The sequence below is a fragment of the Hakea prostrata genome, chromosome 4, assembly GCF_041222555.1.
Source record: "Hakea prostrata isolate BN-2017 chromosome 4, UWA_Hpros_2, whole genome shotgun sequence".
Taxonomy (NCBI): Eukaryota; Viridiplantae; Streptophyta; class Magnoliopsida; order Proteales; family Proteaceae; genus Hakea; species Hakea prostrata.
The window spans coordinates 52,082,866-52,108,695 of NC_142603.1; the positions used below are offsets into that span (position 1 = coordinate 52,082,866).

At 38.3% G+C, this 25,830-nt stretch overlaps 1 protein-coding gene across 4 annotated transcripts in view; it reads left to right on the top strand.

Annotated features, from left to right (window-relative positions):
• Positions 1-8,728: 8,728 nt before the first annotated feature.
• SWN (SET domain-containing protein) overlaps positions 8,729-25,830 on the top strand; it is a 51,523-nt gene continuing 34,421 nt past the window's right edge. For 3 of the 4 annotated variants that reach the window (XR_016173085.1, XM_089153511.1, XM_089153512.1), the window contains exons 1-3: positions 8,729-8,835; positions 13,968-14,069; positions 14,551-14,828. Coding sequence is in view for 2 of the 4 variants with exons in the window: in XM_089153511.1 (XP_089009637.1) it covers positions 8,797-8,835; positions 13,968-14,069; positions 14,551-14,828 (419 nt within the window). In the remaining 2 variants the exon portion in view is untranslated. Of the gene's footprint in view, positions 8,836-13,967; positions 14,070-14,550; positions 14,829-25,830 lie in introns of those variants that run through there. The other variant, XM_089153513.1, reaches the window with a different exon arrangement.

Genomic DNA, 25,830 nt, shown 5'->3' on the forward strand with positions numbered 1-25,830 from the left:
CCCTGGTTGGAGTCCCTCTGCATAGCTTATGTCCTTTCCTTTACCCTCAGTTGGGTAATGACCCTACGGTCTCATCTTTCATTGAACACAATACTTGGTGTATTGATAAGCTGACTTATGTGGTGCCAGTCCATTTGGCTTGTGCCATTTCTGCAGTTCCCTGGTACTAGTGCACCTGATGAATGGCAGTTCAAGTTATCTAGGGATGGTAATTTCTCAACCAAACATGTGGTCAAGTTTTTGTCACCTAACTCTCCTGCTACGCCACAGGCCACAAGATGTTGGAGTTGGTTTTGGAAGTTTAATTGTTTGCCTCGGTTTAAGATCTTTTTGTTTTTTGGGGGAAATTGCTACATAATGGGCTATATGTTAGAGCCATTTTGAAGAGATGGTCTCAACATTGATTCAAGGTGCTGTTTTTGTATGCAATCTAAGGAGTCTATTGCTCATATGTTTTTTGAATGTCGGCAGACCCGCATGTGTGACAGGACGGTCCTTTGGGACTTCGAATGAAGCTGTTCCATGTGCCTTCCCCATTGCAATTCTGTATCCAGATAGCAAAAGTGCTCTGATGGCAGAATTCACCTTTGGGTTCTTTTTTTACTAACTTGATTGTGACTTGTTACTTTCTTTGGAGTTTGGATGATGAGATATCAGGTTGTCTTTATTAATGCTAGACCTCAGCCCATGGCACTGCTGAATCTAATTCATCTTTGGATTGCTCAATTGGATTTGGTGTTTGCCTTTCTTGGCATAGGGGTGACTCCCCATTAGATTCCAATTAGAGCTAATGATGATGATATATCAGGTTGTCTTTATTAATGCTAGGGGTTTTGGTTTAAAAACTATGGCCCATCACGCCCCTTTGTACCAATAGATTTGGAACCAGCAAAGAACTTGCAATCGGTGATCATATATTAAGGATCAAGGAAGAGGTCCATCTGGGTTTTGGAGGTTCAGAATATGCAGAAATAGCAAGAAAAACTCTCAAGCAAATGCGACAGCAAGACGTGTGCACTCTTAGTTGCCATCTCATTGGAGAGAGGTGAATCAGTTCATGCCAGAAATGCTCTGCTGAACGCAAACATGGACTTAAAAGGCTGATGAGAGAAACATGATAGAAGCATATGAAAATACAGTCACAACGTTTTTATCCACAAAGAGGAACAAAAGACAAAAGCAAGTCTTATCTGGAATACGAAGTTGTTCCATACCAGCAACCGCATCTACTTGTAAGCTGAACCAATCCATCACCTACATAACATCTTGTGTGTGGTAAAGAAGTCCCACACAAACAGACGGCTACACCTAAATTGAGTTTCAAAAATTGAAGGCTATTAGCAGGGGGGGGAACAACTAAAAAGAGCAGTAAAAGGGATTTAGCAGTTCAGATATGTTTCTGATTAGTTGAAAGTGTGGCTTACGTTTTTAAACTCTGTAACTTGAGTGTCAAGCTAACTGTTGCAGTTCAGATATGTTTCTAATTTTCTATGTAATCAGTTTTGGGATCTTCCATAACTGAAGAGGAATCAATTTAACATACGCTATGTGTGAGGGGAGATCCACTATCAATCTCAGCTCTCCCCCTCAGCTTCTGCTCCATCTGCTCTCCTCTTCTCTGTATATTTCTGTCTTAGAACTGCAGTTGATAACAGTCATTATCAAGAATAGATTCAATAATAATGTTCAACCCACAATAGCAGAGGAAAATTCAATAGAAAAATAAAAATTTGTAAGATAAGACTATAGAAGAAAGGGCAGACAGAAGTACCCAAGGCTAAAGAAGCCCAAATCTAGAACCACATCAATCATCAGAAGAACACACCTAGTGCTTACATGGCCTCAATACGATATTGTAAACTGAAGAGAAAAAGAAAGAGGGGGGGGGGGGGGGGGGGGAGCCAATCCTAGAGGAATTTTTCCAAGACAAAACTAAGTTTAAAGTATCCAAAAGGCAAACTGCATGCAAAACAAAGGGAAATGACTTCTAGCTGCAACTGCTTATCAAAGTCAACAAAAGAGAATAGAAATCAGGAAGGCATGCTGGCTTGCTTTCCTACAATTCAAATAAAATAATCACATCCAAGCATCCATCTTAAAGCAGTAGAACTGTAGAAGCAAGCTAACGGTGTCGTCTATCCCGAACAACCATATCATAATCTGGTAGGATATCAGACAACAATGACAGTCATTCTATAAGTTCCATAAATAATGAACAACAATGTATATTTGATATCATGACATGATTCTTGTTAATTAATAAAGGGCAAACCTGGTGCCAGAGGCCTCCACACAAGCAGAGTCTAGGGGATGGAGCAATTATCCAACGCAGCCTTACCTCAACAATTTTTGCTTAGAGGCAATTCTTGTTACTTAATGATATTCAATATTATTATTCTTGTTGTAGATATTAGAAGAAGACAAGATTGTACACTATATCTTGAAGAAGTCCATAGCAGAAGTGGAAAAATCCACTGCTTCACAAACCAACATTTTACTAGAGCGAAGCAAATAGTATGGAAACAACCTCCTTTGTGAAGCCCACTATGCATACCTAGCCTGCTGTTTCTGATAACATCAAAGCCATCTTTGAAGGAACAGATCCAGTTCTCTCTTGATTTTGTTCCTGGAATTGGCATAGATTGTTTTTATCCATTAAAATCAACAATGAACAAGAACTAGAAGACAGAAAATGTTAACTGAAAATTCACAGTAGTAAAAACTACCAGGATCAATTTAACTAGATGTTCATAAAACTAGCAATCACCAGCTGATCAAAGGAAAAGGGTGCTTTGTGTTGATGCAAAGTGATTCTTCTATGGAACATGTACAAGCCAGTTGTAATATTGTATAGATAAATAGGGGACAACAGCAAGTACAAATAGTAGATAGCGTCCAGGCGTATTTCATGAAATAGGCCAAAATCCAACCTCATAATCTTTTGAGGTCAAGTTTGCCTTAAAAAATTGGATTACAGACATACTCCCAAGTGATCATCTGGCTTCTTGAATCGAAAGAGCCCTTCCATAAGAACCGATCCATGATACTTTTGAAGTTTTGAATAAAATTAATTGGGATATAGAATACAGTGACCCAACAAGAGAAAAATCCCATAATCACTGAGAGAATAAGGACTAGTCTGCCTCTATAGGAGAGAACCCGATTTCTCCAAGAATTGATGTTATCATTTATCTTTTGGATGAGGTGATTGAAGGTAGCCCTTGTAGAGGATTTCACAGTGATTGGAACCCCAAAATATTTGAAGTGAAATGCACCAATAGGTATATGCATAATAGAGTCAAAGATAGCTATGGTGTCAGCATTGCAATTACTGTATAGGATGATAGACTTCGCACGGTTGATCTATAATCTAGATTGGTTAGCAACTCTTTCCAGATTAGTATCTAGAAATTCTGCATTCTTCCTATTGGTTAGACCAACACAACAAGATCATTAGCAAACACAGCTGCTGTAATTTGTGGCCTTTTGCAGTATGGATGATATTCAGAATTTCCCATCACAGCCCAGTGGGTAATGTTGTTAGTAAATACCTAGAGAACGATACCGCATAGAAGACGGGACTTTGGGCAGCCTTGATCCAGCCTCTATTGGCAGAAAATTTTGGGGTACACACCATTAATGAAAGCCACAGAACCTGGATTTACGGTGCATTGATAGATCCAGTAAATGAACAAGGGAGGGAAAATCAAGCTTGCTTAGTAATTTGAATAGGAAATCCCATTAAACTGAATCGTATGCCTTTATAATATCCAGCTTGGTGGCAAATCTCAGGGGTTGCATTTCATCCTGACAACCATGGAGAAGCTGTTGACATGATAAAATGTTATCAAATATTTAGCATCTTGCAATAAACACAGACTGATTGGCCCCCACAAGCTTGTCAATAACCTTCTTCAGTCGGTTTGCAATGTTTTTTTTAATAAATTTATAAAGAAGAGGAGATAGTGCAATTGGCAGTGTAATTGGCTTGTGGATAGTGCAATTTGCTCTTCCATTCCTTGGCTTGTAGATTTGATCCCTGCAGCCTCAGTTTTGCCGGCTGTTGAATGAAGATGTTTTTCTACAAAAAAAAAAAAAAAAAAAAATTAATAAGATAGTGCAAATTACCTATAGTACTCAGCAAAAGAATTTTGTGCAGCAACCTTAGGGACTAGGGGTAATTAAAATGAAAGATTGGCATACATTACCTAGGAGAGTCGATTTTTTTTTTTGGGACAATTACTATTGCCCCCCATATTATAGCTTAATTATTAATTTATTTCTTTTTTGAAATTATTAATCCAACCTTAGGCTCTGCTTGTTATTACTGATGCTCCTGCCATTAATCTGCGTTAGTTAAGCAATGACAAAGCAACTTTGATTTATTCAAAAATCCTAAAAATACTCTAATTGTTTATTTATACTTTATATTAAATTATATTATTGCCATAGTAATTAGGGGGAAAATAACCTCAAATCTAAAGTGCTAAATAGTCTTCTTCTTTTATTAAAATAAAAAAGGAAAAGAAAAAAATAAAAAATAAAATAGATAATTACCGTTGCCTCCTATACTATAGTTTAATTATTAAAATGACCCTGCTTTTTATGAAATTACTATTTTTCCTTCAGTTTTAACAATATTAAGAGGTTGTTACTTGTTATAGTTGAATGTTTAATGTCTATTTTGTCCTTCTAAAATTAAGAAGTTAAAACACAATACTATCATCATTTAGAAAAATACCATATCAAGTAAGGTTTAAAGTATCGGTATCGAGTATTGTATCGGTTAGGTTATTTTAAAAGACGTATTGTCTTGTATCGAGTATTGTATTGCTCTAGCCAAGGTTTAAAGTATCCCATGATACCATACGATACCATCTCGATACGTCTTTCCATTGAATTACACTAAAATACATTAGCTAGAGCGATACAATACTCAATACAGGACAATACGTCTATTAAAATAACATGATTGATACAATACTCTATACCGATACTTTAAAGGAAATTAATTACCTTGAGTCTCACAATTGTTGAAAATCAAACTTCTATTAATTTTGATCGAAAGATAGAATAACTAGACATGGGAAAAAAATAAAACATCATTTTCTTTTTTCCTCATAAATGTGGCTTATTCTTGTTGTGGTGTGTAATGTCTAATCTCCAAAATATCTTCATTTTTTATAGAGGTTTCCTAGCTAATTTTACATCTTTTCAAATTTTGTCATTTCCATTAGTCTCTTTAGCAATGTAATTCTTCCCAATTCAGTTATTCATTTTTTTCCTCATTGTCTATTTAATGGTTTCCATTCTTCATCCTTGCCTATTTGATTGTTTCCATTATCTTTTTTGTCAATGCATTGATTTCTAATTTAGTAACTTTCCAATTCAGCTTTTTTTTAGATGTCCGATCGCAAGAGGGAACAATCCTTGTTTGTTGAATTGAGACATTTTATGAAAATCCTCTAGATTTGGACAAAATGAAATCCTCCATCTTAATTTAGGCATGGTTCTTTGATTTGGTTTAGTCTTCATTTGAATTAAAAAATGTGGTGCTGCAATTTTAAATCATTTTTTTTACTTGATATCCAAACTCTCTAATCTGTCGATATAATAAAAATCTAAATAAACAACTAAATAGTCTCATTAAAATATAAAGGATTTGGTATAATATTAATGCAATTAAGCAACCTATCACAAAGCCTCCACCTAATTGCGTGTCTTGTAACGGTCTCTTTTGAACATGATGTTTTTCGCGAGAGTTGTTTTCTAGTGTTTTATCAAAGGACGGCGGTCTGAGCACAATTTTGACCGTTTGGTAAAATCTGTGTTAAGAAGACTTGAGACGATGGAAAAAAAAAATCTTATGAAGGCAATAAGGAATTAGAAGTTGCATATGTAGGGGTGTCAATTTTCAACCCGAACCGTTAAAACCGGACCAAACCGACCTATTATAGCCCGAACCAGCCTGAACCGATCATTAATGGGCCGTAATTGGGCTGAGGGTCCTCAGCCCGAACGGTTTCGGGCTGGCTCGGCCCCACCCGTGTGTGCGGCTCGTCAGCCCGTTAGTCTTTTACATAAATAAAATTAACATATTAAATGTAAGTAATTTTTTTTGGTATTGTTTAAATGTAATTAATAATCCATGAATTTCAATGTTTGAGACGTTGAGACATGAGTTTGAGTAGTTGAGAGTTGAGTGTTAACACGTTTAACGGTTTAAGTTTTAAGTTTTAACTTTTTAATTTTCAAATTTCATTTTGTTTTATTATTTTAAAATTTAAAAGTCTTAATTGATAACTCTTAACTCTTAAGTCTTAATCTTAATCATTAACTTTTTAATTTTCAAATTTCATTTAGTTTAATTATTTTAAAATTTAAAAGTCTTAATATATAACTCTTAACCCTTAAGTCTTAATCTTAATCGTTAACGTTGTTTCAGTTTCAGACTTTCAGTCTTTCACATTTTCACTTTTGTGAAATCAAGCATCCGGGTTTCAAATTTCATTTTCATCGTTTCATGCTAATGCTATCACTTATCGTTGGATCTACTTAGAGTCTTCATTCTCTATCTTTTGTAGTTTTGTGTGTGAGAAATTAGGATTTGGAGTTGAGGAAAAAATAAAAATAAATTTCAATATTGATTTTTAATTTAGTCCAACCGTTAGCCAAGCCGAATCCAAACCATTAGGCCAAACCGTTAGTTAACCCGAACCCAAACCGCACCAAACCGAAACCGCACCGTTATCTTTTAAATGGGTTGGTTTGGGCTGGGGGGTTTTTAGCCCGAAACCATTAAGGCCCGGCTCAAAACCGCTCCAAACCACACCCTTGACACCCCTATGCATATGAATGAAGTTTAGGTTGAATGTCCCTCTGTGACACAATTTTGACATGCTTTTGGTTTTTAGAACAAAAAACAAGTCAAAGTTACTTGGCAAAAAGCCTTCTTAGACATGAGAGTTGGACCGATTCGTTAATGAAAATGAAAAAACGACACATTTTACCAAATGCTTTTTGGGTTTTTTAGCATTTTGAGGGCTAAAGAATGCCAAAAACTATTCTTTGGTGCATTGCCAAATGTGCCCTAAGAGAACCTCAACAAAAGATTAACACACCAAAGTCGATGGCTGCGGACATCGAATGTGAATGAGGGCGGCCTATGTCTTTCAATTCACTCGAGAGGTTGGCCGCAAGTAAGATGGTGAGACAATTGAATGGATCCTCCAACAAGCAAAACCAGCCATGATCGTTGCCATCAGAACAGATACTAATCTAGCCAACTTCACATATCTCAACATCTCCCTCCAAAACTCAGGGTCTAGCATGTCTGTGCCATCTCAGCTTAGGATCTCATACCTCAATCAAAACTTTGCTGCGGCTACTCAACAGCAAATGGGAGTGAAATTCCTAAATTCGTTGAGCCATCTAAATGTAAGGAAGCACTACCCAAGAGGCAAACTTGAGTTGTGTTGGTCGTGAGAAGGAGATTGCAGTGTTGCAGATATGAGAGAGAGAAAGAGACACGAGGGAAGGTGGAGACGATGATAGAGGTTTTAGATCCCTTTAGTAGGCTTTCTCATGGGAAGACATTTTCTTTATTTCGTTTTATTTTGAATGAAGGCTGGAAGGAGTTACATGTTGTGAATGAACGATGGGTCAAGTGAATCCCATTTGATAACGGGCCACGGAACTACCTGTTGTATCATTCTCAGAACACACAAAAACCAAAAATTGTTTTGTAAAATGGGTTTTTTTTTTTTATTTTTTAAGAAAAAAACTTGTCTAATTTTGGTGTCTAGGTTTTTTGCTAAATAACTTTAACTTGTTTTATTATTCTCAAAAATGAAACTCACTCTCAAAATTAGACACAAAGGAGGAGGATTCACATCCTCTGTAATTCAACCATGACAATTTTTTAACATGCTTAGAAACCCAGGACAATAGTAATATAATAAAAAATAGAGTATTTTTAGTAATTAAGTTATGCTGCAGGTAGCAATAGTAATTATCCATATTTTTCGTATAAGAGTCCAGGGCTTTTCACCAAACTTTTTTTTTTAATAAATTGCACCTTAAAAAAAACTAGAGACCCTAAAATTAGATTTTCATTGGACACATTAATCTAATTTGTCACTGAAAATCGTTAAAATCACTGTTTATTTTCTCTCAATTCAAAAAATATTCTTATAATAAATAATGACTTAACGATTTTCAGTGACAAATTAGACTAATATATCTAAGGAAAATCTAATTTTAAGATCTCTGTATTTTTCAAATATAAAGTGAGGTGTCATTACTTTAAAGTCTCAATTTTGAGTACTACAATATGCTCTTTATTTTTTATTTTTTTTTAGGGTAGACCCTTAGGAGTGAATGCAGATCATCACCCCGTCAAGGGAGCACAGCATAGAGTGCTCCCCGACGACTTTACCACCACAAATCCTGTGGGATCCACAGGTAAAAAATAAAAAAAGAACCCATCATCCAACCCTTGGTCCCCTGTATTTATGGTGTTAAAGCGTTGGTCCGTGCTCTCCCGACGAGTAGCTGATCCGGACTCGTTAGGAGTCACCCACCCTCTCAATGCGTAAAATTTAGCCATTGTCCACTGTGGGCGCCAAAACATGCATATACCGATGCCACGTGTATCAATTAAGAAATTTCACTCAGAGTTCACACACGCCTAGGCGGATCTTATACGCTTGGTTTATTGGCTATTTAAAACCCTCTCGTTCTCTTTTCTCGTTTCTCAAGCGTAACGTAAAGTTCGAGCTCGGAAGCAGAGCAGTCATGGTGTTCAAGGAAACGGAATGTTCATCGGCTATCGAAGTTAGTTTCTCTTAACTTCTTAGAATTCCAGTCCCTTCTATTCCTTATATTCGATTTGTGTGTATTACTTCAATTTCTAACAATTGAAACTAAAATTCACGGAACTTGTCACGGAAACATCTCTGATTAAGCTGATGTTTGATTACTTACAACTGATTGGTTTTCTGATTTCTTAATTTACTAATCAGAAGCTTGTAGGATAAGCTTTTAATCTAGAAGACTGAAATTCAGGAGCCGCAGATATTTTTGTTATTTTTATTATTATTAATTTGTAACCTCATGTATCGTTGGCGATTCGGGATACCAGGCATTTTGATTTGAAGATTGTAAAATTCTTTTTTGTGGAATTATGTTTTGGATGTAATTCTGTAGAACTAGCAGACGATGGTGTTAAAATGATCACTAAGAAATCATGAATTGAAACAGAGACATAAATTAAAACACACAAAGATTTAACGTGGTGCGCTACAGCCACGGGTGAAGAAAAAGAATTTTCCATTGTGTAGGAAAAGAATAGAATGATGATCTCACGTTAGGATGACGTTACAAAAACTCTCACCCAAAACACTGAAGCTGAAATCCCAAATTTCTGAATAACTTCATACGCGAATGTAAGGTACATATATAGACTCCAATAAGGTAAATGGGTCAATCCATCCGGTTGGGTTATACCGTGCTGCAAGGGCTATGTCCTGCACCCCGGCATGCACCACAATTTGGTCTAAGCCCTCTGCTTCCATCACAGATTTCCAAAATATGTTAGTGTTGGTCTATCTTTGAAATCTGGTACAAGAATTCGGGTCACAACATAACAAGTCTCCACCATGACTTGAATTCTCCTACAAAGCTAAATAATTTTCATCTCCAATAACGTCTTCATAGGCTAAGCTCTAAGGCAACTGACACCACTCAAGTCCAAGCAATGCTTGAATTTGGCAATACATAAAGACTTTGTTAACATATCAACTAGATATTGCCTTCAACAACTATCTCTCTGACATAGTGATACCGAACATCAATGTGTTTTGTCCTCTCATGGTACATTTGATCTCTAATTAAGGGAATACCACTTTGGCTAGCACAATGGACAACAATCACCTACTGAACCATAATGAGTTCTCCAATCAAGTGTCTAAGCCAAATAGTTTCTTTGATTGCTTCAATCGCTGCCATACTCTACTTTTGTAGTAGATATTGCAACTCTAGCCTGTAAAGTATCCTTCCAACTAATCACACAACCTCCCATGGTAAACATATATCATGTGAGTGACCTTCTTTCGTCAACATCACATGCATAATCTAAATCAACATAACCTGTTAATCTGTCACCATTCCTCCCAAACTCCAAACACACACCAGAGGTCCCCTTTAGATACCTAAATATCCATTTGAATGCTTCCCAATGAGTTTGACATGATATGATAAACATCTACTCACCACACTAACTACCTGTGGAATATTAAGTCGAGTACACACCATAACATACATGATGGAACCAACTACACTAGAATATGGAACACGTGATATAGAATTTACCTTTTCATCTATCTGAGGTGATAAAGCAGCTCAAAGTCTAAAGCGAGACGCAATTGGAGTGCTAACAGAATTTGTATCTTTCTTATTAAAACATTCCAATACCTTCTCTATGTATTTTTGTTGAGATAGCCCTAGCTTCCCTGCCCCTTTCTATCCTTTTTGGTTTCCATACTAAGAATCTTCCTTATTGCCCCCAAGTCTTTCATCTTAAATTCAGTTCTTAATTGTTGCTTCAACTTGGTGATTTCATTTATATCTCTGGTAGCATTCAACATATCATTAACATATAATAGCAAATATATGAATGAACTATCGAAAAATCTTTTAAAGTATAAACAATAGTCATATTTGCACAGTTGCACCTATTGTAACCCAAAGTAGCCATAACACAATCAAACTTCTTATACGAATGTCTAGGATATTGCTTTAAACCATATTAGGACTTTTTCAACAAGCAAACATGGTCTTCATTACCCTCTACAACAAAACCCTCAGGTTAATGCATATAAATCTGTTTTCTAGTTCACCATGCAGTAATGCAGTTTTCACATCAAGTTGTTCAAACTTCAAATTATGCAAAGCAACTAAAGCAAGCAAAACACAAACGGAATTATGCTTAACATGTGAAAATACATCATTAAAATCAACACCTTGTACTTGACTGGAGCCTTTTGCAACCAAACATGCCATATCTAGCATCTCCAGCATTTGTGGTGGATTCTTTCTTCTTGTAGACCCGTTTGCAACCAAAAATTTTCTTCCCTCTAGGTGGCTTGACAATCTCTTATATCTAATTTTTTTGAAGAGACTCAATCTCCTCATTCATAGCCAACGACCACTTCGAAGAATCAACTAAAGAAGTAGCTTCTGAATATATTGCAGGCTCACGGTTTGCAATTGTGTTTGCAATATACAATGCATAAGCAACAATTTCTGCATGCCTATATTTTTGTGGTGGCCTAATGTTCCTCCTTGGCTATATTTGGCAATGTTATACTCCTCTTATTCTTGATTCCCTGGAGCACCTTCTTCAGTAAGAGTGGATAGTTGAACTGAAGTTGATTATGTTTTCTTTGAAGATGGATTGTCCACTTCAAACTCCACCTAATCCCTAGAATTTTTCTGACTTTCGTCACTGTGAATATGGATTATCTTTTCTAAGGTTCAACATATGACGGAGGTGTCAACATAACAGTAATAGGTTTAAATCTTCATCCTCAATTTTAACATCTATCTTTTGCAAATCAGTAAAGATAAAGTTAAAATTAGCAATATAAGATTTGAGAGAAGTACCTTCACTCATATGCAAAGTATATAATTGTTGCTTTAACCTCAACTTGTTAGTGAGGGATTTTATGAGGTACAAACTTTCCAAGGCGTACCACAGTTCTGTTGCTATCTTCTCTAAGTGAACTTCTTGTAGAACTTTGTTTAATAGGCATAAGTGAATCACGATGGGAGTTAATCATCCATTTCATTCCAATCGTCTTCAGACATAGTTGTAGGTGTTTTTGTCTTCCCAAATATGGCCTTCTTAAGTCCTTGTTGAGTAAGAACCACCAACATCCAAACTTGCCATAAAGTGAAGCTGATGTTCCTCAACTTTTTCAATATAGTATGTTGTTGATGTAGAAGCCATGGATGTATAGATTGGAAACAACAAGAGCTCTGATACTAGTTTGTTAAAACGAACACCAAGAAACCTCTAATTGAAGCAGAAGCAAATGTGAAAACACACAGAGATTTAACGTGGTTCATACATGGTGTGCTATGTCCATAGACGAAGAAGAAGAACTTTCCACTATATAGAAGAAGAATAGAATGGAGATCTCACAACGAATTGCCAAAACGACGTTACAAGAATTCTCGCCCAAAACCTTAAATAAAAAATCATAAATCTCTTAATGACCTTGTAGGTGAACATAAGGTACGTATATATATACACTCTAATCAGGTAAATGGGTTGATTCAGCTCAAGCGCTGCTTCCATTACAATCTCCAAAACAGGTTATTTGGGTCGCCTACCAAAATATGTCGGTGCAGGGACATCTTCGAAGTTGTGCGCAAGAATTCGGGTCACAACATGACAGATAGATTTGCTGTTGACTATGAGACAACTTGAGACAGTAGTATGTCATTTTTTATTTTAAACTTTATGCTAAGATATCAGAAGCTTACTTTGGTACCATACCTTTATTACAGTAACATAAATAGGGTTATACGCCCTTAGAAATATCATAATTTATGAGATACGTGGTATACTAGTCAACAGAGAAGCCTTGACTATAAAAAAAACATGTGTACCATCAAGATGAAACAATCATTAAAAAGCCAAGAAACTTCTGGATAAAACAGAAAACTATGTAAGCAACAAGAGGGAAGTGCAGAGGACATTCTGGAAAAACAGAAGAAGAAATCTTAGCTTCTTCATTTTGTGTCGTCTGTGGAACTTAGTTCTTGTTTGATAAAGAAATGGAACTAGGGCCCCCACCCCTAGTGAATAACATTCAAGTTTTAGCTTGTCCTTTCATAAGATTGAAAGCAATAGAGCTTGCGGAGCAACTACTATTGCAAGTGGCCTAGGAGCAAGATTAAGAGTGGAAGGATCAGTCAGTGTGAGAAGAGCCATAGGAAATCTTACACAATCTGCGGCAAATCTCTGGACCAACAGGTTTGAGAGGTTTCTTGGACCTGTCGCTTGATCCTGATGCTCTGGTTGCCGCTATGCAGCTACCAACTCTCTTGCATACGCTAATCAAGCAGATGATTCCACTTTAGAGGGAGGAGCATATTTCTCAACAAGAAGCTCCATCCAAAAGAAGCTCTACCCCAAATCAGCTTGTTCAAAGAAATCCACCTAAGAGGAAGGAGCATATCTCTCAACAAGAAGCTCCACCCAGATCTCATTATTTGATTCATGATTCACCACCTTGTAACCCCTCCATTTTTACCTTGTCACTGAACCATCATACGCATCTTTAACTATTTTCACATATTTATGTGCAACATTTTTTTCTCTAGCTCTTGTCAATTTGGTGCTCTAGGGACTCTATCATAAACTTTTTCTAGATCAATAAAAACCATATGAAGATCTTTCTTATTTTCTCTATACCTTTTCATAAGTCTCCTAATAAGGTAAGTAGCTCCCATTGTAGATCTTCCTGGCACAAAACTTAATTGGTTCTCCCTAATAGTGGTTTTTTGTCTCAAACGGGCTATTAATTGGAGAGGACATTTTGACAAGACAGAAACAGAAAACCTCAGCTTCTTCGCACCTCAATATAATTGATAGTTAATTTTGAAACTGACACAAAATGTTTGTAGGAACGGATAACAGTTCTAGAGTAAAAATTGGGTGATTATAGAAGTGCATTTGATCGCTCCCCAAGTAATCACCAAGTCATTGGACCATTTTTTTTTTTTTTGCCTTGGGGTGGGGTTTTTGGGTTGGTTCTCACCTATCAGCTTTTTTTTCTCTTTTTCAATTGCAAATTTAGTTCATCAACTTAGTTACTTTGACTTTTGAAACACTTGATTGAGGCTGGAGCAGATATTGATATGTTAGTCTGTATTTCTTATGTATTTCCTTTTTCCAGAAACCTGAAGGAGAACAAGATGATGAGGTTTCTGGGAACATTTCGGCTCGAATATCTCAACTGAAAATGCAGATCCAGGCTGCCAGAGTGGCCTCAATAAAAGTAAGTTTTTTAATTAATCCAGTAAGTCTTTAGCTTTCTGCACCAATAATGTATCTTACACTCATGACTTTGATGGTTTTTGTGATTTTCGTTGTATTGGATATTTTAGTCAAATTAGAACCCATCAGCAATGTCAAATATATTTAACAAAGCTGAATATCAATGTACCTGAAGGCTATTTCTTTTGGCTGTCCATCCCATCAATGAAGTACTAATTGCCCCATGATAATTAATGGAAGAAGGTTAGCCAAAACCTTCAAAAATTAAGCACCATTTTGTTCATTGGCATCAACATTTTAAATTTTTTTTTGGGGGATCATAACTAGAAGTACTTTGTTTATGCTTTGATTCAAAGAATGTTTTAAAGGAAAATTTCCTTATTTTTTATGCTTATGCTGTTGCAGTAGGAAAAGTTTGAAAGGAAAAGTTTACTTCTATTATTTGATTTCTAGCTTACTTCTATTATTTAATTTCTTTGTAGGAAAAGTTTGAAAGGAATGTAAAGCCTTTACACCATCATACTCGTCATCTTCAGCTTCAGCTTCAGCTGCAGCAGTCAATGATGTCAAAAGAAGAAAAAAATAGGTCAAAAAACATGCTTTTATTTAGAAGTGTCAGCCCTCCCTGTAAGTTTGGGTCTGTTCATGTATCTGGAGAAAAAGATTATGTGAACAGCCATGAAGTTTCATTCTCGATGGTTGTCAAAGTTCCCTATGTCGAGAAGATTCCACCGTATACAACTTGGATATTTTTGGACAAGTATGAGATATACTGGCTTTTATATTTACCTCTTTTCATTCAAACTTCTACACACAAACTCATGAATAGTTTCCCATATTGCTTTTCTTGTATATAGCATGCTTTTGTTTATAGGATGTTGATGAGCCTTTTTTATCAGTCTTGTTGCTTTGAAAATGTATCTATGAGACTATGACAGCTTGATATCTCAGTTAGTGTCAATAACATCAAATATTGCAATATCAGTGAAAAATAAGATTTGATCCAATTTTTTTTATGGTGGTCTTTCATTGAATTCATACTCACTTCCTTACACAATTTTTAACTTTTATTGCTGCAAGAAATATTTATGAGACTTGGTGGATGGGGGAGTGGCAAAATCAAACCCAACCTAGTTTGGATTGCTTTACCTCGCAGTATAAGAGAAGAGAATCAAGAGAAAAATGAAAGATACAATAGTTCAGTTGCAAAGTGGAAGAAAACCTGGGAAACAATGATTAGTTTTAGGAAAAGTTATACGTGTTTTATGTCATCCTGTTATGTGGGAAAACCCAATGATAAGAAAATTGAGAGAAAGCTGGTTATACCTTTACATCTGGCTTCTCTTTTCCCTCTCACAAATCAAGGAATAACTTACACGTTACACCTAGTGGTTGAGAACCAAACATCAGCATGGGTTTTTCTCTTGAATTTCTTGGCACAACCAAACTTAGTGAAGAAGTCCTTTTTTTCTTCTACCATCCATAAAAGCAACTAAAACAACCTAATTATCCATAAATCCAAATAAATAATGATGTGAACACCCTGAAGGGAAAGAAACCCGGGGGGGGGGGGGAGGGGCAACCCAAGCTAAGTAAGCCTATGAGAATACAAAAGAGAAGTATCTAGGCCCTAGGTAACAACAACGTGCCTCTTCCTTGGGGTATCTACTAGAAGCTTGAGAGATAAGAGAGAGAGAGTGTTTTGAGGTTACATCCTTGCAGATGGCTGTCCAAATCTGATCCTAGTGGATTTGGGAGTCCATCTGCGAAGGTTATGCTCCATCTAGATGTGGGAGAGACAAGCACTAAGCAGAAGTTTCCCTGTAGTGTTAGCGATTGTAGATCCCCCGAGAGTGGAGGCAAACCAAAAGCTCTCAGTAGCAAAGGTCTGAGGATGTTTTATATCTAAACCAAATGGTGGTCAGAGTGAGAAGCCAGATGGGTCTAAAGAAAGGCCAAGGAAAGAGGAGGTGGAAGATAGTTTTAACTTTGGTGCAGAAAATGCAGGATGGGTTGGTCTGAATATTGTTGTGGAGGAGCAGGATCGGGTGGAAAGGCAGTGTAGAAGGTTCTCTAAACAGTGAAGGCTTGGCATGAGATGTGGGCTTTGGACCAAGCAAGCTTGGCCTAGAGGGAGTGGGTGTGAATTAGGTTCCGAGCAGTGTAGGTGGAGAAAGATGAATTCTTGAAAGGGAGCAAGAGAAGATGGTCTTTTTTGTGGTGTGTTTTTATTTTTTGTTGGGGGAAGGAGAGGCCAGATAGGGTCTAGCCCATGTTGCAAGGGGGAAGGCACTAGGATATGGAATTGATGAAGCAAGAGAGGTGGCAGGGCTTAGGAATACCTGAGGTGTATATCACATGATAAAGGATGCCGAGAGGGTGCCAAGGGTCAAGCCAAACCAGATGTTGGAGATGTAACCTCTGAATCAAAGGCCTGTCTTTAGGATCAATCCAAGTGAACCAGCAATAAATTTAGGTTTGTAATACCCTGCGAATATGGTGTAGAGGCTGATTGAGGGTTGCTAGGGCTTGGGAATAGGGCTAGTAAGATATGGGTATGGCTTAGAGGGTCGGGTTTAATGGAATTCAAGTCTGAACCGTGCTGTAGTTTAGATTTCTGAACTGATCTTTCAGTCTAGGGCTAGGGGATAAGCTAGGGTTTATGTTTTTTTTCCGGGTTTCTAGGGTCTAGAGGTGATTTAGGGTTGAGGGAATGAGGGCAGGGTTCGGGCAACAAGGATAGGGTTAGGATTTTAGGAATACAAATCTGAATCCTGCTGTTCCTAAAATTCAGATTCAATTTCAGGATTCTAGGGTTTGATAAGTTAGGGTTTTCTCAAATTTAGGGTTTCTAAAGTGTGGCTAGGGTTAGGGTTGAGATTGAAGGTAGAATAGGGGAAGGGGAAGATGCTCCTAAATTGGATCAGGGTTTGGATGTAGGGTGTGAGAATTAAGAATGAAAGTAGGGCTTGTGAAATTCTGGTTTTTAGAAGTCTGAAAATACCTAGCTGCTGCAAGAAGAAAGTTAAATGAGGGGCTGGAATGAAAGGGTTAGGAGTGATAATGGAAGGGGACTAAAGGAATAGGGGTGGGAAGGTGAGGATAGGCTGTCGCTGGATTGGGGGAAGGGGAAGCGGAAGGGGAAGGTGGTCTCGATTGTTGGGCTGGGTTATAGATGATCTTGGGTTTGGGGGATGAGGGAGGGTGCTGCTGCAGGAAAAGGGGAAGGGAAGAGTGCTATGAGTAAGAGTAGAAATGGGGAGAGGGTAGGGCTGGGGTGGGGCTTCTTGTACTTGTTGAAGAAGATGGGGGTTTCAAGAACATACAGATATGCAGAATTTGTAAGCGCAAACAGCCGCAAGTCTTCCCTCCTAGGAAAAACCCATGACTTCACTCCTTGCACCTTCAATCTCAAATTGTATTCTTCATCAAATCTATCTTTTACAAGCTAGATAGGCTTTATTTATAGCCTTATATGTGTGTAATCTCATTAGGACTCAACATTGAAGGTGACTCAAACTTGGACTCTAACTAGACTTGAGACTCACATTCAAACAGGGATTCCGTCATAACTCATCGTAGGATGATCCAAGTTGCAAATAAGAGTAGTTATGGACTTCTTGTAAGAATTGGATTGTAACTAAGAGAATCCCTTTCTAATTGGGATTCCTAACTTAATTGGGACTCTTCAACTTGTCCTAAACAAAAGTAGATCTGGTATCCTCCTAACATATTGGTTCCTACAAACCGTAATTTGACTCAACTAGAACAATGTAAAATTACCAAAATACTCTAGTTTACTAGAGGGCTGTAGGGTGTTGGGCTATCACCCTAGGCATTATTTTGGCCTTATTGCGGCGCTGATTCTGGTTACATCAGTTGGATGACTGGATCCATCTATGATTTTGTAGGACATGGTGGGAGGGCAGAGGGTTAAGAGAGACGAGTTTTTGCCAAGTTCAAGAAGACTTTTCTTTTTGGGTGTGGTGGGGGTGGGGGTGCGGGTGGTGGTCTAGGAAGAGTCATTTTTAAGGAGGTGAGGGTGGACCAGAATGACCTAATGGAGTTCTCTTTGGTGGAGATTTTTCAGATGAGCTTAGGTAGTCAAGCTATATCAAAGTCTCAAATTCTATAGATGCCTAGACCATCCTCTGATGTGACCATGAGTTTGAGCCCTTTCCAAAACCCTAGGTGAGCCCCCCAAGATGGCTCCTAGAAGCCCCCATGAGCTGGCCAAACCCCCTAGTAGGGGTATTTATGACATTTTCAGCCCTCTTCTATTATTGAAATTAATTCTAGCATCCTAGAGTTCTATTTAGGTTTTACTTCTTAATTTGAGTTGGATAAGTTGTGGATAAGATAAGACTCTAGTACGACAAAGGCTCTTTTCTTTTGATTAGAGTTTGTTTTGAGTTAGTTATTGAGTCCTTGGTTATCTTAAACTTTAGCACATGTGCCATCAGAGTTTTTATTAAAATAGAATTCAGACATGTGCTTACTAGAGTTTGAGATACAGTTTTATTTTTTGAGCATGTGTCTTTTTTAGACTCCAATTCAAGAGTCCAGATTTGGTGGGATCCTGGTTTGTTAAGGGATCCCACGTAGTGTTAAGAGTCTTTTAGTAGTCTATAAATAAGCCTAAGAATCCATGCCATATTTATTTCGTTGATATGGCGAATCCCTAGTCCTCCCTCCTGCTTTGGTTTGCATATTGCATCAAATCCAAAAAAGGCACCTTCGTTTCTAGTGATGGGCCAGTCTACAGGAAGTTCGAAAATATGGACTCCAGCTTTGTAACCACATTCCTTGGCAGGCCAAAAATTCCAGACCAATGGATGTATCATCCCTGCAAGACTGATGATAGCAATTGCATCCTTCTATATAAGAGAGCAGGGTTGCTTTCCATCTGTCTAATCTCCTCTACACTGTGTCAATGATAGCTGTGCAGTCTCCATTGGAAAGTTTATTTGAAAATAGAGGTTCACCAAGATACCTAATAGGTAGCTTGGTTTTAGGAAAACCTGTTAATTCCAAAAGTTGCTGTATGCTATTTTGGGTAAGGCCCATCCAATATAATAGAAGACTTGGCCCTATAGAGGTCCAGAATTGAGAGGACAGAAAACTCAGTTAGAGCCCCCATACGGCCATACTAGCCACGAATTTGCCCTCACAAAGACCAACAAATAATCAGCAAACATCGAGTGAGATAACTGCACTGCCTTGCATCTAGGAAGTAATTTGATTTGACCATCAGTCTCCAACTTCGTCATAATGCCAGGAAAAGCCTCCATAGCCAAAGTGAACAAGTAGGGTGATAGGGGATTCCCTTGTCTTATACCCCATCCTCTAAAGAAGATAGCCTGCTGGACTAACATTAACAAGAATGGAGAACATAGGAGTGATTGGGAACCCCATTCTCCCTATGACTTCCAACTAAAACTTCCTGCTCAAAGAGTCAGAGGTTTTATGCAGATCTATCTACAGCACCAACAATAGGGATGCTGCCTTTTGTCCAAACCCCCTCACAGTGTGATATAACCCCAGGTCAGGAGCCAGTCTTCAGGATCCCTCTTTTAGAGAGGCAGCAGTAAATTACGATAACCTTGCTGTTCTATGTCAAATCTCAATCAATTCTTAATGGACAGCGGCTGTAGGACCAACTATGATCTGTGGTTAAGGTATTTGACTTCCAAACCTTGGAGCTAGGGTTTAAGGGGGGGGGGTTCTGGGGCTGTATTTAGGTTTGAGAACATAGGAAATTAACTTTGCCAAAGGGCTGGTAATGGTTCTAGACTAAAGACAAAATCTGTTTTGAGTATTTTTAAATTGAGTTTCTGATGTAGGAGAAACCCTAGAAACTAGGGGACCTACAAAGTGGGCTACTAGCCTCTTAGAATTAAACGCCTATTCTTGACAGATAGTAAAGAAATGAATTTTGCAGCACTTGCAATCTGATTTATCATGCATGTAAGACAGCTAAAGTAGAGAAATAAACATGATAAGTCTTATTGGTAAGCACAACTAAACAAGAATCAATAGGGAACCAAGGGGATGGGGATCTTGGCACCAGAACACTAAATTGAATGCAAGACTATTAAGAAACTTAAAGAAAAATAGAGCTATCCTAATCAATATCAGATTTTTAACAAGGAATTCAACAATTAACAATGTAAAGGTAGTCTTAGGAAGTTTTTGTTTTAAACAAAGAAATGAGAAATATTTTAGGAGAGATAATGTTACATGCTGATCCAGGCTGCAAAATAGGGGTTAGAAAGCATCTAGGAACATAAATAATAGAAAGAAAAAATATTTTGAAGTAGTGGGAATCCTAGGAAAGGAGAAAATAATATTTTGAAGTAATGGCTTATCCTAGGAAAGAGAGTAGGTGATAAGAGAGAGGGAGAGAAAGAAAAGAAACAAAAAGAAGGGAAATGAGACTAACAAAAGACAACTAGACTAACAAAGAAGGAAGAAAAAAAAAAGAAGGTTTTTTTTTTATTCTGCCAGAAAAACAGAACCGTGGGTTTGGGGAAGAAGAAGAAGATTTCCAGGAAAGCAACTAGGTCTTTTTTGAGAAAAAATAGAGTAGATCTTTGTAGAGGAGAGCAAGGAGAAGTTTTCTTGTGGGAAACAAGGGTAAAAGGAGGAGAGAAAACTTACCTGGAGAGAGGAGAGAAAACCAGCACCGCCAGGAGAGAGAGAGAGAGCAGCGTGAGCTTTTTCTAATTCTTTTCTTTCATTCATCAATTCCCAAAAACGAATTTGATACAAGGTTTAAATAAAAAAATTGATTCCTCACAACCCTACATGTTTAATTCCCAAAATAACCCCAACTTAAGTTGTATATATAACTCAAACTCAAAATAATTTAAAATTGGCCCAAATAAAGACTCAAACATGAAATCAAAATATTTAAATAGTAAACTACTACCCAACCCACTAAGACTAAGAAAAATAACATGACAAACTGCCTATGAGCAGTGTTTCTCATCGAACCATAGGATCCTAGCAATCTAATAACCTCCGAACTCATCATACATCCACATAGATGTTGTCGCGGGATGATCTCTACGTCGGCGTCGCCGGTAAACTCGAAACTGCTCACTGATGTCTTCATCAACTCTCCTCGACTTTGAAGAATTCACCTTTGGTGAATAAAGGCTCTGGTAGTACTCTAGCATGTCTAGGTCAAGTCGTTGTAGCTCTGCCATCGTGATCCAAATGCTGTCGATCTCAGGATGCCCCCGCCATTTAACTAGGAATTCTCTGTAACCTCCCTCTTTTGTAATTGTAACTCTCTCATCAAGAATCTCTTCAACTGTCTCAACTCAGTTGTGAAATTTAGGCATAGGTGGTATTGAAGTAGTAGGGAGTGAAGGGGTCATACCAGCAGGGTCATCAAAAACAAAAGGAAGGGTGTCAAGGTCATCTGGATAGAAAGATGCAATAGTAGGAATTCCATGGAAGGGGACAAGGTCCTCCACATTGAAAATATTGTTGATTCCCATGTTAGTTGGTAGATTAAGAACATAGGCATTAGCTCCTATTTTCTTCAGAATCTCAAATGACTACGAGCATGTAGCTTGCTCGCTTTACCTTTAGTGAAACGCTGCGGTCTGATCCTAACCATCACCATATCTCCTTCTTGAAACTCTGGCAGTCGTCGATGCACATCAGCTTTGGACTTATATTGATCATTACTGAGTGCCATTCGTTGTCTTATACTTGCATGTAAATCAGATATGTGCTGCACAAAAGACTCAGCTGATGGGGAAGTCCTAGAGCTAGACACAACTGGAATAAGGTCTATAGGAGCCTTGGGCTGGTATCCTAGACAAACCTCAAAAGGTGATAGACCAGTGGTTCGGTTCTTAGACCTATTATAGGCAAACTCGGCTTGGGTAAGGACCCGATCCCAACTGGTAAGGTACTCTCCTATTAGGCAATGCAACTAGTTCCCTAGACTTCTATTAACAACCTCGGTCTGACCATCGGTTTGGGGGTGAAATGCAGAAGAGAAACGGAGTTTGGTTCCCATCATCCTCCATAGAGTCCGCCAAAAGTAGACCTGTAAATGGATAACCGAAATCCGCCTCCGCATTCGCATTCGTATTCATTTAAAGGTATCCGTATTCGAAAATTTTCTTACCGGAAAATATCCATATCCGTCCGCTAAGCAACCGGATTCGGATTCGGATTCGGATAATTGCTTATCGGATCGGATAATATCCGGATAAATTTTTATCCGGATAGAGTAAAGTATTTAACATTTTTTCTTTAAAAATAGATGATAATCGGATTTGGATACCGGTAATCGGATTCGGATAGCAGTATTTGGTAATCGGAAATTAGAAATTTATAATAAAAAATGTAAAAAAGTGACAATTATCAATCAATAATCGGATATTTTATCGGATCGGATTATTATCGGATATCCGATAAAGTTTTGGATTTGGATTCGGATGCCTTCTCTAACTTTTTGCCGGATTCGGATTCGGATAGCGGATTTGCTAATCGGATTCGGATTCGGATACTGGTGTATCCGAGCCGAATCCGGTCCGTTTACAGGCCTAGCCAAAAGTGACTAGTGAACTTAACATCTCTATCGGATATTATGGTATTAGGTAACCCATGGTACTTGACAACCTCATGGAAGAAGAGTTTAGCCACAATTGATGCATCGCTTGTCTTAGAACAGGGAATGAAATGAGCCATCTTTGAGAAACAGTCTACTACTACAAATACGGAATCATGACCTCTCAAAGTCCTAGGAAGGCCAAGCACAAAATCCATACTAAGGTCTTGCCACGGAGCATGTGGTACAGGCAAGGGAGTATACAACCCTGTGTTCTGTTTTTGTTGTTTAGCAGTCTGACATGTCTTATATTGACTCACTACCCTAGCAACATCTCTTTTGAGGCCTGGCCAGTAAAATCGGTCCTCTACTAGGCTAATCGTCTTATCTCGACCAAAGTGACCAGCAACTCCCCTAGCATGCAATTCCCAGATCAGGAAATCTCGAAGTGAGATCCTGGGAATGCATAGTTTGGTTCCTTTAAAAAGGAAACCATCTCTCAGAAGGTAATCTAAGCGGCTAATAGGAGGATCTCCACTGAGGGAAGTGAATACCTCACTAAAATCAGGGCAAGTGGGGTATTGACCCTTAATTCGCTCAAATCCTATAACCTTAACACTCATTGTTTGAAGTAACACATTGGCCCGACTTGTAGCATTTGTGTGGCGGAGGTATATATTAACTCGGCTTAATGCATCAGCACCAGTATTTTCAACACCAGGTCGATGTTTGAGTACAAAGGTGTACTCTTGTAGAAATTCAACCCACTTGGCATGCCTCTGATTTAGCTTCTTTTGGGCACTCAAGTATTTTAAGGCCTAATGATCAGAATATAACACAAATTCTTGCGGTAAAAGATAATGGGGCCAATAGCACAAGGCTTGGACAACTGTATAGAACTCTTTGTCACAAGTGGAATAGCGTTGCTTGGCTTCGTTAAGCTTCTCACTAAAGTATGCAACAGGATGTCCTTCTTGACTAAGGACACCACCTATCCCAATGCCAGATGCATCACAATTAACCTCAAAGACTTTAGAGAAGTCTGGAAGGCGCAGGACTGGAGCCTTAGTCATCAACTTCTTAATCTCTTTAAAAGCCTTCTCAGCACTTTTAGTCCATTGAAACTCCTTTTTCATGCAATCCGTGATAGGAGACATAATGGTACTAAACCGGTAGATAAACCTCCTATAAAAGGTGGCTAAGCCATGGAAGCTTCGCACCTCATGGATGTTGGTCGGTTCTGGCCACTCAACAATGGCTCTCACTTTCTCAGGATCAGCAGATACTCCCTGGGCTGACACAATAAATCCTAAGAAAATGACTTGATCACTCATGAATGTGCACTTCTTGAGATTGGCATACAACTTTTCTCGTTGAAGCACTTGGAAAACTTGATGCAAGTGATCTAAGTGGGAAGACGGGGTTTTACTATAGATGAGGATGTCATCAAAGTAAACCACTAAAAATTTGCCATTGAATGGTTATAGCACTTGATTCATTATTCTCATTAACGTGCTAGGTGCGTTAGTTAAGCCAAAGGGCATAACTAACCATTCAAAGAGGCCATCCTTTGTTTTAAAGGCCGTCTTCCATTCATTCCCAGGTCTAACCCTAATCTGGTGGTACCAGCTCTTAAGATCAATCTTGGAAAAGATTAATGAACCAACCATCATATCTAGCATGTCATCAAGCTTAGGTATGGGAAACCTATACTTAATGGTGATTTTATTAATGGCTCGGCTATCTACGCACATACGCCAAGTACCATCCTTCTTTGGGGTGAGTAGGGCAGGTACTGCACAAGGGCTAAGACTCTCTCTAATGAATCCCTTTTGAAGCAATTCATCTACGTGCCGCTTCAACTCAGCGTGTTCTTTGGGATTCATACGATAATGGGGCAAGTTTGGCAATGAGGACCCCGGGACTAAATCAATTACATGCTAGACATCACGCATAGGTGGTAATTCATCTGGTAGGTCCTCGGGAAACAACTGCCGAAACTCCTCTAATAAGGGTTGCACTTTTCTTGGAACATTAACAAATTTGTCTGATGTGTGATGTGTATCTGGATTACTTTACGAGGCAACTAGAGCATAAACAACTCCTGATTCTTTACACTCAACTTCAAATTCTTGCTGATTTAGTATGCCAAGTGTTTTAGAGCAAGTTTGTTTGAATAGTACTGCCTTTATGCTCCACAACCTTAAACTCTTTTGGGGCACTAGGGGTCAATCGAATCTTTTTCCCTTTATATTCAAAGATACGGATGTTAGATTTCCCGTAGGTAGTGACATCCCTATCATATAACCATGGTCTCCTTAGAATGATGTGAGCAACATCCATCTCTAGGACATCACACTATACTCTATCCTCATAACCAGCAAAATGTAAGGGAACTAAACACCTAAGGGTTACAGGGATAGTAGACTGATCAACCCAAGCAACCTTGTACGGTTTGGGGTGAGCCTCTAGTTTGAGCCCCATTCTGGAAACAACACTTTGAACAACTAAATTCATGCAGCTACCACTATCTGTGGCGACTCGGCAATTCTTTAATGGCAAGTGTAGGTAATAAAAATATTAGTCCGTCGCCAATCATCAGTATCTTTGGGTTGTGATACCATACAACGCACAACTCCAAGCTTAGACCCATATACCATATCGAGATCCTCATCAGATATGTCCTCATCTGGTCTATGGTCTTCATACTCAGGCTTCTGATCATCATCCTGATCTAAATCCACATGGTCTTGCCCTCTAACATAAAGGTTTCTATTGGGGCATTCCCTAGCAACATGTCCAAATCCTTGGCATTTGAAACACTAGAGCTGGCCAGCTTTCATGGGGGGAATTCCCAAAATGCCTTTACCCTTGTTATCAATTGGGTGCTGTGGATTAACAGGGGGTCTTTGGAAATTGGTAGTGTTAGGGGTAGACCTTCGGAAATTAGATTCTCCGGGCTGAAAGCTCTTCTTTTGAGGAAAAATTTTCATGGACGTCTCAAGTTCTAGAGCAATCCTAAAGGCTTGAGGGACATCTCGCACTAAGTGGGGTGCAAGTCGTGACCAGATATCTGAGTTAAGTCTAGTAATAAACCTAGAAAGTGTTTGCTCAACATCCTCACGAGTACGGCTTCTAATCTTAAGATCATTGAATTTGGCCATATACTCAGTCATAGTTAATTCCC